At 44.7% G+C, this 11,961-nt stretch overlaps 1 protein-coding gene across 1 annotated transcript in view; it reads right to left on the reverse strand.

Moving 5' to 3' along the window:
• The window catches only part of LOC116400745 (voltage-dependent T-type calcium channel subunit alpha-1I-like), a 153,271-nt gene that overhangs the window by 26,271 nt on the left and 115,039 nt on the right, over window positions 1–11,961 (reverse strand). Inside the window, exons 11-19 of the mRNA XM_031878742.1 lie at window positions 11,507–11,658; window positions 9,156–9,341; window positions 7,872–7,989; window positions 6,812–6,967; window positions 4,991–5,069; window positions 3,336–3,502; window positions 1,293–1,363; window positions 621–1,101; window positions 221–321 (exon numbers count right to left, since the gene is read on the reverse strand). Coding sequence (XP_031734602.1) covers window positions 221–321; window positions 621–1,101; window positions 1,293–1,363; window positions 3,336–3,502; window positions 4,991–5,069; window positions 6,812–6,967; window positions 7,872–7,989; window positions 9,156–9,341; window positions 11,507–11,658 — 1,511 coding nt within the window. The remainder of the gene's footprint in view (window positions 1–220; window positions 322–620; window positions 1,102–1,292; window positions 1,364–3,335; window positions 3,503–4,990; window positions 5,070–6,811; window positions 6,968–7,871; window positions 7,990–9,155; window positions 9,342–11,506; window positions 11,659–11,961) is intronic.

The following is an 11,961-nucleotide window of genomic DNA, read 5'->3' on the forward strand; positions in this document are numbered from 1 at the left end:
CCCCTGGTGGACACTAGAGAGAATGCAGGTTTTAAGAGACTTCTGCATCGGCTTCACTCTGCAGAACCGGAGGTTGCCGTCTGTCCAAAACTCCACTAACCTGCTCCATCAGCACTGTGTGGGTGTGGGTGTGGTTGATCAGGTTTGATTGACAGCAGTCTAACCCAGTTAATGTTTGACAGCGTAACTCTAGAAGGCTGAAGGCTTCGGTTCCACTCACTTGTTCTGAGGGGAGAACATGTAGACGGACCACTGCTCTCTGGTTTCACACCAGTCCGGCTTGTACACCTCCATCATCTTCTGGACGCGGAAGCACAGACTCTGGAGGAGAGAGGAACCGAGATGAGAAGATGATCTAAAGGCGATTCAATTATTGAATTTGTTTCAGGCAAGCTTGGGAATCTCATAAAGTGACTGCGAAGAGGTTAGGTAAACCAATACTGCTGCCTCGTCTGTACCCCAACTGCCACAATGATGAGGATTTATGTTTCATTTTGTTTTTCAATATCATCTCGTCAATCCGAGAAGCTATAAAGAATAAAATATACAGCAATAACACACTACGATGGCACCGTATCATCTCAGGAGGTGATGATCATTCATGTGTCCGTGCCACTCACATAATCCGTCTCTTCGTCGAGGTCTGCTCTGTCCTTGCGTGCGTTGACTTGAGGGAAAACCTCCGCCATCAGCTGAGTGTGGGGACCCGGCGTCTTGCCGTTACAATCCCGGTGGTCTGCTCCTAAACCCGACCCCCCGGTGATGGATCCCCCTGCCCCGGACCCACTCCTCCTCCCTGGGTCTGGTTGGACTGGGGGTGGGCCCGGCGGCTGCCCGCCCGACGCCCGAAGCAGCTCCGGGTGCTCCAGGGAAAGAGCCCGTCGATCCCTCCTGGCAGCGAAGTGTCTGGAGAGGAGCAGCGGGGGCGGAGGCGGGTGATGAGGATGATGGGAGTGGGGCGGGTGGGACAAAAGGGACTCCTGCTCGGCAGCGTAGGTGCAGGAGTAGGGGGAGCGGGTGCCGTGCACACGCAGGCTGCCTCCCACCAGAGGAGCTCCACCAAACCCGTAGCTCCTCCGGCCCAGACTGTTGGAGCTAGACCTGCACGACATGTTTAACATTCATGAACAAGTATCCATGAGAAGGTACTCAATACTTCCTGCATACTACGAGTTTAGTCATGAAGCTAATAAAAGCAGAACACAAAGGTTTGATGTTTCCATACCGGGGATTAAGGCTTGATGGCGGTAATAAGAATCAAATCATTGCTGGAAGTAAATCTAATCGTGTACCTGCGGCTCCATGTGGACTGTGGGAGGAAAGGGCGCCCCCAGTTGTGGTAGTTGGGACTGCGGGCATGACGCTAGAATAAACACACAGCAGTTTAGGGTTTAACATCAGTTTGCATCCAGTAAAAAAAAAATTTGTAAAGTTACTCCACATTTTGTGTGTTTTCTTACGAAAACCAAACAAATGACAAAAACTGGGCCTTTCAAAGCAGATTGCAGTGCACTCAGGCGGCTGTCCCCTGACTGCCGGTTCCACTTTGAGGAACGTAACCGGTTCTGTTTGTGTTCCGCATGTCTAACCCTCTCCACATGACGGATCCTAATTATGGGTTTTACCCTTGGAAGCCTTACGTGTCAAAAGCTGGAGTTTGATGCCGTTTTCCAGACGCATCGGTCTCTATAGAAACTGCAGTGAAGCGTGCACGCTAGCTGTTAAGCAACACCTCTGTCCATACAGGACATCACTCAAGAGGGCGGCTGTGTAGATTACTGTCAAGACAATTTGTTCCGCACTCTATAAGACACACCAGAGACGAGTCTTGGTAGTGATGTACTGTACATTCTGTAGTCGGGCTCTTTCTTCGCTTACAAACGTTCTGTAAATGAAACTTCTTCTGACAGGAAATGCAACTGTTTAATGCAATGATACTTTGATTCATTGACATTCAGTTGATCTCCAGATGTAGAGTACACATCTGTTACTGAACAAATAGCTATTTTCTTTCCAGTCGGTGAATCTTGCTCATTGTGTTACACATTTTATTGATTTCTGTCTCGCTACACTTTTGCCGCCGCTGAAGTCGAGCTGAAAAGAAATGATTGGTTACGTGATCAATAAAGTGAAGTGCAGTGAAGGGAACATTGTGCAACCCTTACCCAATTTCTCTATTTTCTAATAATATGTCTAATCCATATTAGGTCACACAACAGTCTCTATATCTAAGCAAATGCATCAGCTTTAAGTTTCCAATTCTTCAAGCATCGTTATCTACATTTCATCAGACGTGTGGACGAGTAACCCGGACAAAGCAGCACACCCGTTACGCTGATGCAATTTTGATTGTGCCGCAACACAACGGAGCAATTTATCCCTCGCCCCGAGTTCCATCTGAGTCCAATCAACAGTGGCTGAATAAAAACAAACAAACCAGCCGACAGACAGATGCAGCTGATTCATAACTGAAACATTGTGATTTTCATCAAAGAGGACCAAAACGCTCATCAGAGCTTCACATAAAACTGAACTTTCTCCTCGACTCGGTTATTATCTCAGTACGTTCTCTCCGAGTGATGTAACCGGTGCCTTCCGATGTAAATGAACTGCGAGGGAAGAGGAGGAGGCTTCACGGTGGAGTGGACGCTCCACACCCACAGTGTTTAACATCATAACCTCTGGTTTGTCACTCCCCTCCGTCGTCCAATCGCGGCTCTCATCGCCAGCCCCTCTCTTCTGTCTTTCCCTCCTCTCTACTTCTCTCACTTTCTCTGCCGTTGAACAGAAGAGCGGGAACAGTCAATTAATACCAGCTGCCATGGCAACTGGATGCTGAGCCCAAAACCTCGAAGACAGGTTTGTGTTTCGGGTCAGTGGGCTCGACACCGGGGCATTCCCACTGAGTGTGTGTGTGTTCTTACAACCCGCTTCATACGCACATGTATGCTACTGAATGTGTTTGTGTTGTTGATGACGTGGTGCAGCGATTAGCACCAGGCTGGCTGTACGGCAGCTGCAGTGTGTAGCTAACGTAGCTAAATACGGCCCGGAGCGGATAACATGAGCTAATTCATCCAGACTATAGGGCTGATCTGGCTGACAAATTGACTAGTTTTCTGTTTGCAAATTACTTTCTCAGCTAACGTTTCGTTAACAACCAACACCGGATCCATGCAACGTCGCTAAGTTACAGCTAGCTGGCTCGCTAACAATATCTCGAGCAAAATACTATGACAGCCACCCGGGTGACCCATGATACTAGCTAGTGTGTTATATCCTATGCCAGTTTAGTCTGGATCTGCATGTCCGTGGATGCGAGTATGGCTGAGTACCAGAGAGAGGGAGCGTCTCTCCAGGCTGCCCTTGCCCAGGCTCATCACGCTGCTCTTCCTGGACTCTATGGTGAAGCTCCGCCTCTCTGAGGAGTAGGAACTCCTGGGCCCCGAAAGGGCCCCCAGCTCCAGGTGGCCGTTGGGCGTCAGCGTGCAGATCCGTGGGTCTGGAGGTAGATGAACAAAAAAAGAGCAGGTAAAATACTGCTTTTGTTGTTTTTGTGTGCCATCCATCCAAAGCATGTTGCCAACTACCCAACGACCCATAATGCAGCTCAACCACTTTCTATCAAGCTTTGATTTCCTACAATTTCCAGAATGACATTTTACAACTGGAGGACTAATGTCAAGCTTTGGAAGAACTTCTACATTTGGTTCCCTGTGTTGCATAATGACGATAAATGATCCTTGAATCCTTGAAATAAATGTGTAAATCACAAACTCCAGAGCGCTTCAGAGAGCTGTCAGACTGGAGTCAGTTTTAAAACAATGCTTTGCATTCTGCTCCTTTGAGGCTCCCGTCAGAGTGTTCCTTGAAATGGTCGGGATGATGATGCCACGATCCGCCTCATAGCTGAAGTTACACGGAGAGAAAGTGGAATATTAACCTCGGCTCACTTCTTAAGCCTCTTAAGATAAAAAAGGGATGAAAATATATTTCAAAAATGTAGAGCGAAGGAGAGAATTGAACTCGCTGTGTAAAGAGGGCATACATTAAAACACCTAGTTGTATTCACATCCATATGTGGACCGACTGCAGAGTTTCATCCCTGGCTTCCTGACTGCACCGCAGACATCTCACCTCCTCTGCAGCAGCAGCACACTCTACAGTGTACAGACTCCCCCGGCCTCTGAGCCTCTGTGCTGTTTAATCCTCTCTGAAGTGCTGTGAACGGGTTCATCGTGAGCTCTGTGTAGAGATACAGCTCATTCATACTTTTTGGTATTTTGGGGGTTGAGCTCATGAATAAGCCCTCAGTGGAAAACAAAAGACTACCGGCTTAAATGTGAGACGCAGGCAGATTGTTGGGCGTGTTGTTCAGTTTTGACATGAATGAGAAAGTCTGTGATTTTAACTGTGGCATTAGTGGTGGATCAAAGTTCCAGAATCCATGGATCTGGTTTTAAAAATATTCAAACCACCAATTTAGACTAATCGCCCTAAAACAAATTTAACTTTTGCAAAATGTGCTTTTAATTGTTGGATGAAGTGGAAGCTGCTTGACTTGTTTACATTCCATGTATGATTTAGTCTCTCTTGAGATGTAGTTTTTAGTTAGATTTTTATGGTTCTGACATATCATATTTATGTTTCATTTTTGTGAAAGAACTCTTTGTCGTGTATTAGCGTGGCGAATATAATTATGATTTTAAAATCACGATGGATTTATTATGTCACACGCTAGTTATCTTTCACTGATGGCTAAAGCAAGAAAAAATAAATACTGTAATTATAGTGTGAGGAGAAAAATGTTTTTATCGAATTTTGCTTTTTAGAAATACATTTGAAATATCAAGAATTAAGTTGAACTCTCGACTTTATTCTAAAAATGCAAAATGCAGAATAAATTCCTCCCCTGAATCTGTTTTTCATGTCTGAACCTAATGAAAGATATACGATGCTCCTCCCCCCCGCTAACATGCCACCAGCTCACCAGACAACTTTATGGAGTCGTGTTTCTCGCTCTCGTCAAAGTTGGATTCGTCATCCGAATAAGTGCGATTGGCATCACCCTGGAGACAAAGGGGGGGTGGTGGGGAGGGGGGGGGGTGATGGGGGAGAGAAAGATAAGAAAGGAAACAGGGAACTACAGCGGGCTCCTGCTCCCGGGACTCTAAAGAGCACGGTAGCAGATTTCACAGATCTGATCTGAATCTGGACCTCCGGCTCACTCTCACCGACGTATTTGAGGTTTGTCAGGTTGTGAAAACCCTCAAACTATAAACGCACTACTCCAACAGCCCCACAGGGTTGGTTATGTCCTGTTGGGATTTCCTTTATGATCTTCACAATGGGGAAATGTGGAGTAAACTGGCTCAGTGCTCCCTCGAGATCAGCTAGCAGACACAGTGTGGATGAGCAGAAGACCTGCAGAGAGGATGGAAGGCAGACGGACTGACGGCTGTATTTAGATCAATCAAAAGCCTGGTGATTTGTGTCGGTGTTCCCCCTCCAACTCACACCAGCCATGAATATGGTAACGCTGCGATGCGTGTGTGAAAGAAAGAATCAGATGAGTAACTCAGCCGCAGCGTCATTTCTCCAATAACACATCTGTGAGTTTGACAGTTGACGGCAGATTGACAGCGTCGTCTTCCAGAGTGTTCCAGAGTGATGGACGGCTGCAGACATTACCCCGTGTGTGTGTTGGAAACACCATTGTCATGTTATGCCTCAGATAAACATCATAATTGTAACAAATACTGTAATTATCATTTTCTACAGAATTAAATAGATTTTATACTCTGTAAAATCTGTCTTTGCTCATTTTCCCCTGTATACAGAATTACAGGAATATAATGAATACATGTCTTAACCTGCTCTGCTCTGGATATATATATATATATATATATATATATATATATATATATATACATACATACATACATACATACATACACACATATATATGGTCATATACGTTAGGCTAGGCTAGTGATCTCAAACTATTTATTGAAAACAAATGATTCTACATGAGTATAGAATGATTTGTTGTAACTATATGCATGTCAAAACCAGGCATAAGTGAGAAGAAATGAGGACGACTTTCTATTTTATGTGCATTTTGAGAATAAAGTCTAAATGTCAAAAATAAAGAAGAAATATATATTGGTACTAATATGGACGTTCAACATCCTTATCGACATGTTTACTTCATTCTTGACATTTATTTTTTCCCAAAAATGCAAGAATAAACACCTTCCTCCTCTCATTCTTCAGTAACTAAGACTGAAGTCAGTCTGCTCAGCTCTGCGATTACGGTTGAGAGCAAGAGGCCGGGCTCATGTCAGCTGTGAAGGTCACTGCTGAAGGTCTGGTCTTTGAGAAACGCAGACAGACGGACGGACGCCAGCTGTCCACAGAGGACTTCATGCAGCGGGTGCTTTGAGAAGAGCTAAACATAGAAGAGCTGTCAGAGTTTGAACAGTTCTGTAAAGCAATGTGCAGGCCATTTCTGGAATAGCAGAAACTTGCCACTTGTTTGGAGTGATGGTGAAGTAAGAGCTTGTTGATTTCCTGCCGTTCCGCGGTTGCTGTTAGAGGGCAAAACATGCCGGAGATAATTTGAAATATGTCACCTCTCCTGATGCGGGTTGAACCAAAATAGCATTTTCAAAAGGTTAGTAATGAATACGATTAACCGACCTGGCCGGGGCACCTCAAGCACCGACACCTACGTTCAAATGTGGACGTCACTTTTATTATGAGAACAAGCTTTCGTACGACAGCTTGAAGCCACCAGAGGCGCTCTTACCTCTGCCTGAAAGCCTTCAACCAAGATGGCAACCAGCAGGTTGAAGAGGACGTAGTTTCCAAAGGTCATGAGGGCCACGAAGTACAGAGCAGCTAGTGGGGAGGTGGCTGCCATTCCATTGTACAAAACCGTGTTCCAGTCCTCCTGGGTCAGAATCTGAGAAACATAAACAGAGAAACATATACATAGTACACAAGTACCACTTCAACACTTTCACTCAATATTAATACAGATGCAACATATTGACGTTTAAAGAAGGAGTTCCGTATAATCGTAGTTTTCTTCATATATTGTTTTGTGCATAGATTATTACAGGTTGGTGTAAAGGCGTTCAAATATGTCTGAAGATGAGAATAACAGGGGACTAAATAAATTGGATTCACAACCAATATGCAAAAGTTTACATCATTAAAGTTTCAGTTGGTCTTCAGGTTAAAGGGTGTAAAAACATTTCTGCAAAGAAGAATCCAATTTTAAAGCGACAACAAGGAACTTTGAACTGAATGTAATACTGGCGCCACTATATGACCTACATAAGAAAACAAGACCATCAGCATTGAAGAGTGGTTATCTCTACATCGTCATGCCGGATATTCTTCATGCTTGTCATTAAATCGTATTCCCTGCGGCACCAGAAACCACTTCGGATCAGACTCCAGCAGCGGTTCGTCTGCGGCTGCAGGACCCGAAGATCACCGCTTGCTTCCTGGTGACCAACACCGACACCACAGTGCTGGAGGCCCAGGCCGTGTTGCTAGGCCTGCTGGTGGGAAGGGAGGCACGGGAGAACCAGAACCAGGACTAAGCGGGGCAGACTGTCAGACCCTCGTTCTCTAAAGGGAGACTGGCACGAAGCAGTGGCGCTCATGTAAACACTAATGCTTTTATCCACAGGGGGCGCCAGAATCAACACAAAAATAAAGTTCCTTGAAGTGACTTTAAGAAATATGTGCAAGTCATCTGCATATATAGAGATACGGTCATACGGTGGAGCAGATATGCAGAGATGTGTGCAGTGTGTTTGTGTGCATTCTCATGCAAACAGTCATGTGTCCATTACCTGGAAAACAGTGACAATGGCCCAGAGCAGCGAGTCAAAGTTCTTCCTGTCTGGCACCGTGTCGCCGGTCTCCGTCTTGAGGCTGAACTTACAGCCAAAGATATGCATCCCCAAGATACTGCAACACAACAGCAGAGCCGCTGGCGATGTTAACATAGTGTATGCGCTGACAATGTATCATGTGCTGCACCCAACCGATAATGAAATGGTTTAGCGTGAAAACCATTTTATAGAACTATCCATGGAGAGGCTTCGGATGGTGGAGGGTTTTCTTTCGCTCAGCTGGTTCATATTTTATAAATGCTGCATTGTATACGCAGCTCTGTGGCTGTTTCTGCAAATGGGTTACAACAGAATTTCGTTGTGCATCCCTGTGTTGCGTAAAGACAATAAATTATCCTTGATCCCCACCTGGGATGTGACATTTTATTTTCTCGTATTTACAAAAAACACCTTAAAAGTGACACCAACACACAGAACACAATCCCTAACTGTTCCTTCGTATATGAGTAAATCACAATACGTGTTTGTTTGTGCAACTGGACCATGCTGTATGTATGTGTATGTGTTCATCTGAACCGACTCAAGAGGAAAACAAAGCTGAAAAGGAGGGAAACAAAGACAGAGAGGACTGCAGTCATTCATCCTCCACTGAAAGAACCTTTTCGTCCCTCAGAGTGCTGTTGCGTCAGTGCTGCTGTGCCAGTGCTTGAGCATTTAGACATGTCCGCTTGTTATGTTACTGCAGCTCTTCAAGTGTCTGCATGTTAAATTCCAACCAGCTCTTCGAGTGTCTGCTCGTTATGTTTTGCCCAGGGTTAATAGCTGCTGTGGAACACTGCGACCTTCTGCTCTTCAATGGCAGCTTGTTGAGCAAGTGAGCAAAAAAAAAAAGAAGACAGGAGCCAGCACATGAAAAACACACATGAAGAGGATGAAACAATTAACCATCTCCCTGAACAAAAACCTCCAAAAGCCGGGCCCCTGGGCACTGACATGCAAAACGCGATGGCACATCTCCTACATGGGAGCAGAACACAGCGTCTCTTTGCAGCTGATTTGCATTTATTTGCAGTTGTCTTGATCTCTTTCTAGTCGTTTATGTTCCTTTGTGGTTATTTTTCTTTCCTGGTCGGTTCATGTCTCTGCTCGTGACATTTTGCAGGTGTAGGCCAGGGGGCCCCTTAGACTTTGGGTCCTTGGACCTGTGCCCGGTAGTAATCCCTCCATGATGATCGGCATCAGAAGGAGACAGAAAGATCTGCATAACGTGTATCAGCTTACCTGAAGATGAAGATGAAGAGCATGAGGAGCATGCAGAAAGTGGCCACATTGTCCATGGTCTTCATGAGGACCACCAGCTGTCTCCTCAGAGCTGGCATGAACCTAACCAGCTTCAGCACCCTCAGCAGCCTGAAGGTCCTCAGGACAGACAAACCGCCGTCGGACTGGCCGACGATCTCGCACACGCTGAGAAGAGAAACATGGGACACATAGACAACCAAGCAACGTAAGAGAGATGAATCAAAAAGCAAAGAGCTACATGCCCATCCAGCATTCCGACATCCTCACAATCCGCCTTGATTCTTATAATACTCAGTGCTTCATGCCCTGGATGTAAAGTGTGGATTCTGAGGTGTGGATTCCTCCAATATGAATTCCTAATTCCACCAGAAGGGATCAGACTTTCATTGTTTGTTTAATTAACATTAATTAGTTTTCAAACTTCAGAAAGAATGAGTGGGTTTCTCTCAGCTGGAGAACAAGTACCTCCAACACACAGAAAATATTAAAACTTCTCTGACCTCGTAATAAACTTTAAGAAAGACAAACTCAAGCATCAGATAATCCAGTGAAAGAGAAGCTTCAGTCGTGCTCATAATCACGCTGCTGGAAACAATATGAAGGTAGGATTCCTGGTTCAGCAATTAAGCCCCAATTAATACAGACGGGGCTGTCATCAAACTCTCAACTTTGAATGAAAAGTGCTGATTTCATTTTGATTTTGAGTTTATTGTTCGCAGTACAATAGCTGCTTATTATAAACGGTCATATAGATATCGTAAAGTCATTGGAGTAGATGTTAATCATGAGGCTCTTTAAGCTCCTGATGTAAAAAGGAATCATCATTACTGAATTCATTCTCAGGAAACATGAGGACTAATTGGTTTATAATTGGTTTATCAGGTCCTGTAAGTGATTAATGTGTCTACTTAAGAGTTTACTTAAGTATTGGACACAATAAATCATGTGGCTGCCCATTGAAGCCGGCCGTGCCTACATATACCAGGATGCATTTGGTGCGAGCTGTCTGCCATTGCCTCCGTGCTCCCCTCCACACGGACACTTCTGTTGGTCTTGACGGGCCGCTGCATTTATTTATTCACAAAGTGTGCGTTGACTTTCTTCACCGATAAATTCAAACAAAGAGTTCGCATTCACTGAATATTTTCCATTTTTTTTCAACGATGATGGAACAATCTTAAGGCCAATCCGTCACTTTGAAGGACTGGTGGCCTTGGAGCGCGTTCTGTAGGTACGGGTCCTCAAGCGGTGCCGGTGCAGCTCTGCAACCGGTGCAGAAGGAGAGCATGATGTCTCAGTCCTCGAAATTCAAAATGCATTGAAAAAAATCCAAAATAGGTTTTCGGAACTTGGCTCGTTCCGAAACCACTTTGTTTTCTTCACATCTGTATGAACACTTCTATTTTCACTAGCGGACCTCTTCTATAATGAAATACTGATTTATGTGAAAAAAGTCATTCAGACTTCAAAGCTAAAAGTATTTCCAGTGTTTTGGTCCAACGAGCTCATTTTGAGACATGTTGCATGAAGTGTTTTGGAGGTGAGCTTAACTGGATGCATGTTGGCGATGCAGACCGTAGGAAGAGTTTTGAAAATGGGGCTTCAGTATTGACCGCTGCTTGTTAGCAGACTGTGAGGCCTCTGCGCTGTTTGCTGCTGCAAATCACCACAGAACAAGGATCACAGAGGCTCCATCTCTCCCTCTGAGTATTCATCATGAACACAGATCCTTTCCCTTCAACCTTTCAAGAAACGTGTCCTCTAATGGCGTCGCCTATCAAAAAGGCTCTCCTGAGCACATCCAAATAGCATCGGCTCTGCATTGGCGAAGACTGAATGGGGGGGGGGGCATTCAGGACATTCGAGGACATTCAGATAGATGAAGAGAGGGGGATTGGCGGCGGAGCGAGAGATAAGAAGACAGATGTAGAGATGTTCAATCAACGTGCATCTTCTGTGACGGGCTGCACATTTGATCTCGTTCAGTTTTAGTGGCTTTGATTTGTATTTGATCTCCGGGTTATAATGGGGATCACAGACAAGAGGAGCTCAGCCAGATGGAAACATCAAAGCCACAGCCGCTCACCTGGAGCTCCGGGCGCAGACAACAAAACGCTGCGGCATCCAAATACATTCAGGTGGTACATTTCAATCACGCAGAATGCAGATGACAATTTGACAAAGTAAAACATGAATAATTGAACAGTCTGGCAAAAACAAAACAAAAAAGGTTATGTTGTACCTGAATAACATCAGTCAGTGTTTCACAAACATGTTTTGTCCTCGTTTTTCCTGCCGGTCTACGGTACATTGAGGATGTGTATAATTACCTTATGATGACAATGATTCCATCGAACACGTTGTAGGGGTTTCTCAGGTAGCTGAAGGAGCCGAATGCAGTGAGCTTGAGGATCATCTCCAGAGAGAACATGCTGGTGAAGACGATGTTGCAGATCTCCAGAACATTAGTGAGCTCGTCCGGCTGACGGAGCATAGCGACGGATAAGAAGAGAAGAGAAAGAAGAGACACGAGAGAAACGAAAGAGAGGGAAGAAGAAAATGAGTTAAAGCAGAAAAAAGAAAGTTTCCTTCTCTTGCATTCTGGGAGTTTGGCAAAATACAAACTCTGGCACTAGATGAGCAGCCACATTGTTATTAAAATGATGTATTATTGGTATAGTGCTACTCCCAATGCAGTTTTATATTTTATTATTTTGTGTATTTTGGTATTTTCACTGTTCATAGAGTGTAATACAAAAGTGTTTGAAATGTTCCTTATTTTACT

Source organism: Anarrhichthys ocellatus, unplaced genomic scaffold, assembly GCF_004355925.1.
Source record: "Anarrhichthys ocellatus isolate YVR2014 unplaced genomic scaffold, GSC_Weel_1.0 scaffold197, whole genome shotgun sequence".
Classification (NCBI taxonomy): domain Eukaryota; kingdom Metazoa; phylum Chordata; class Actinopteri; order Perciformes; family Anarhichadidae; genus Anarrhichthys; species Anarrhichthys ocellatus.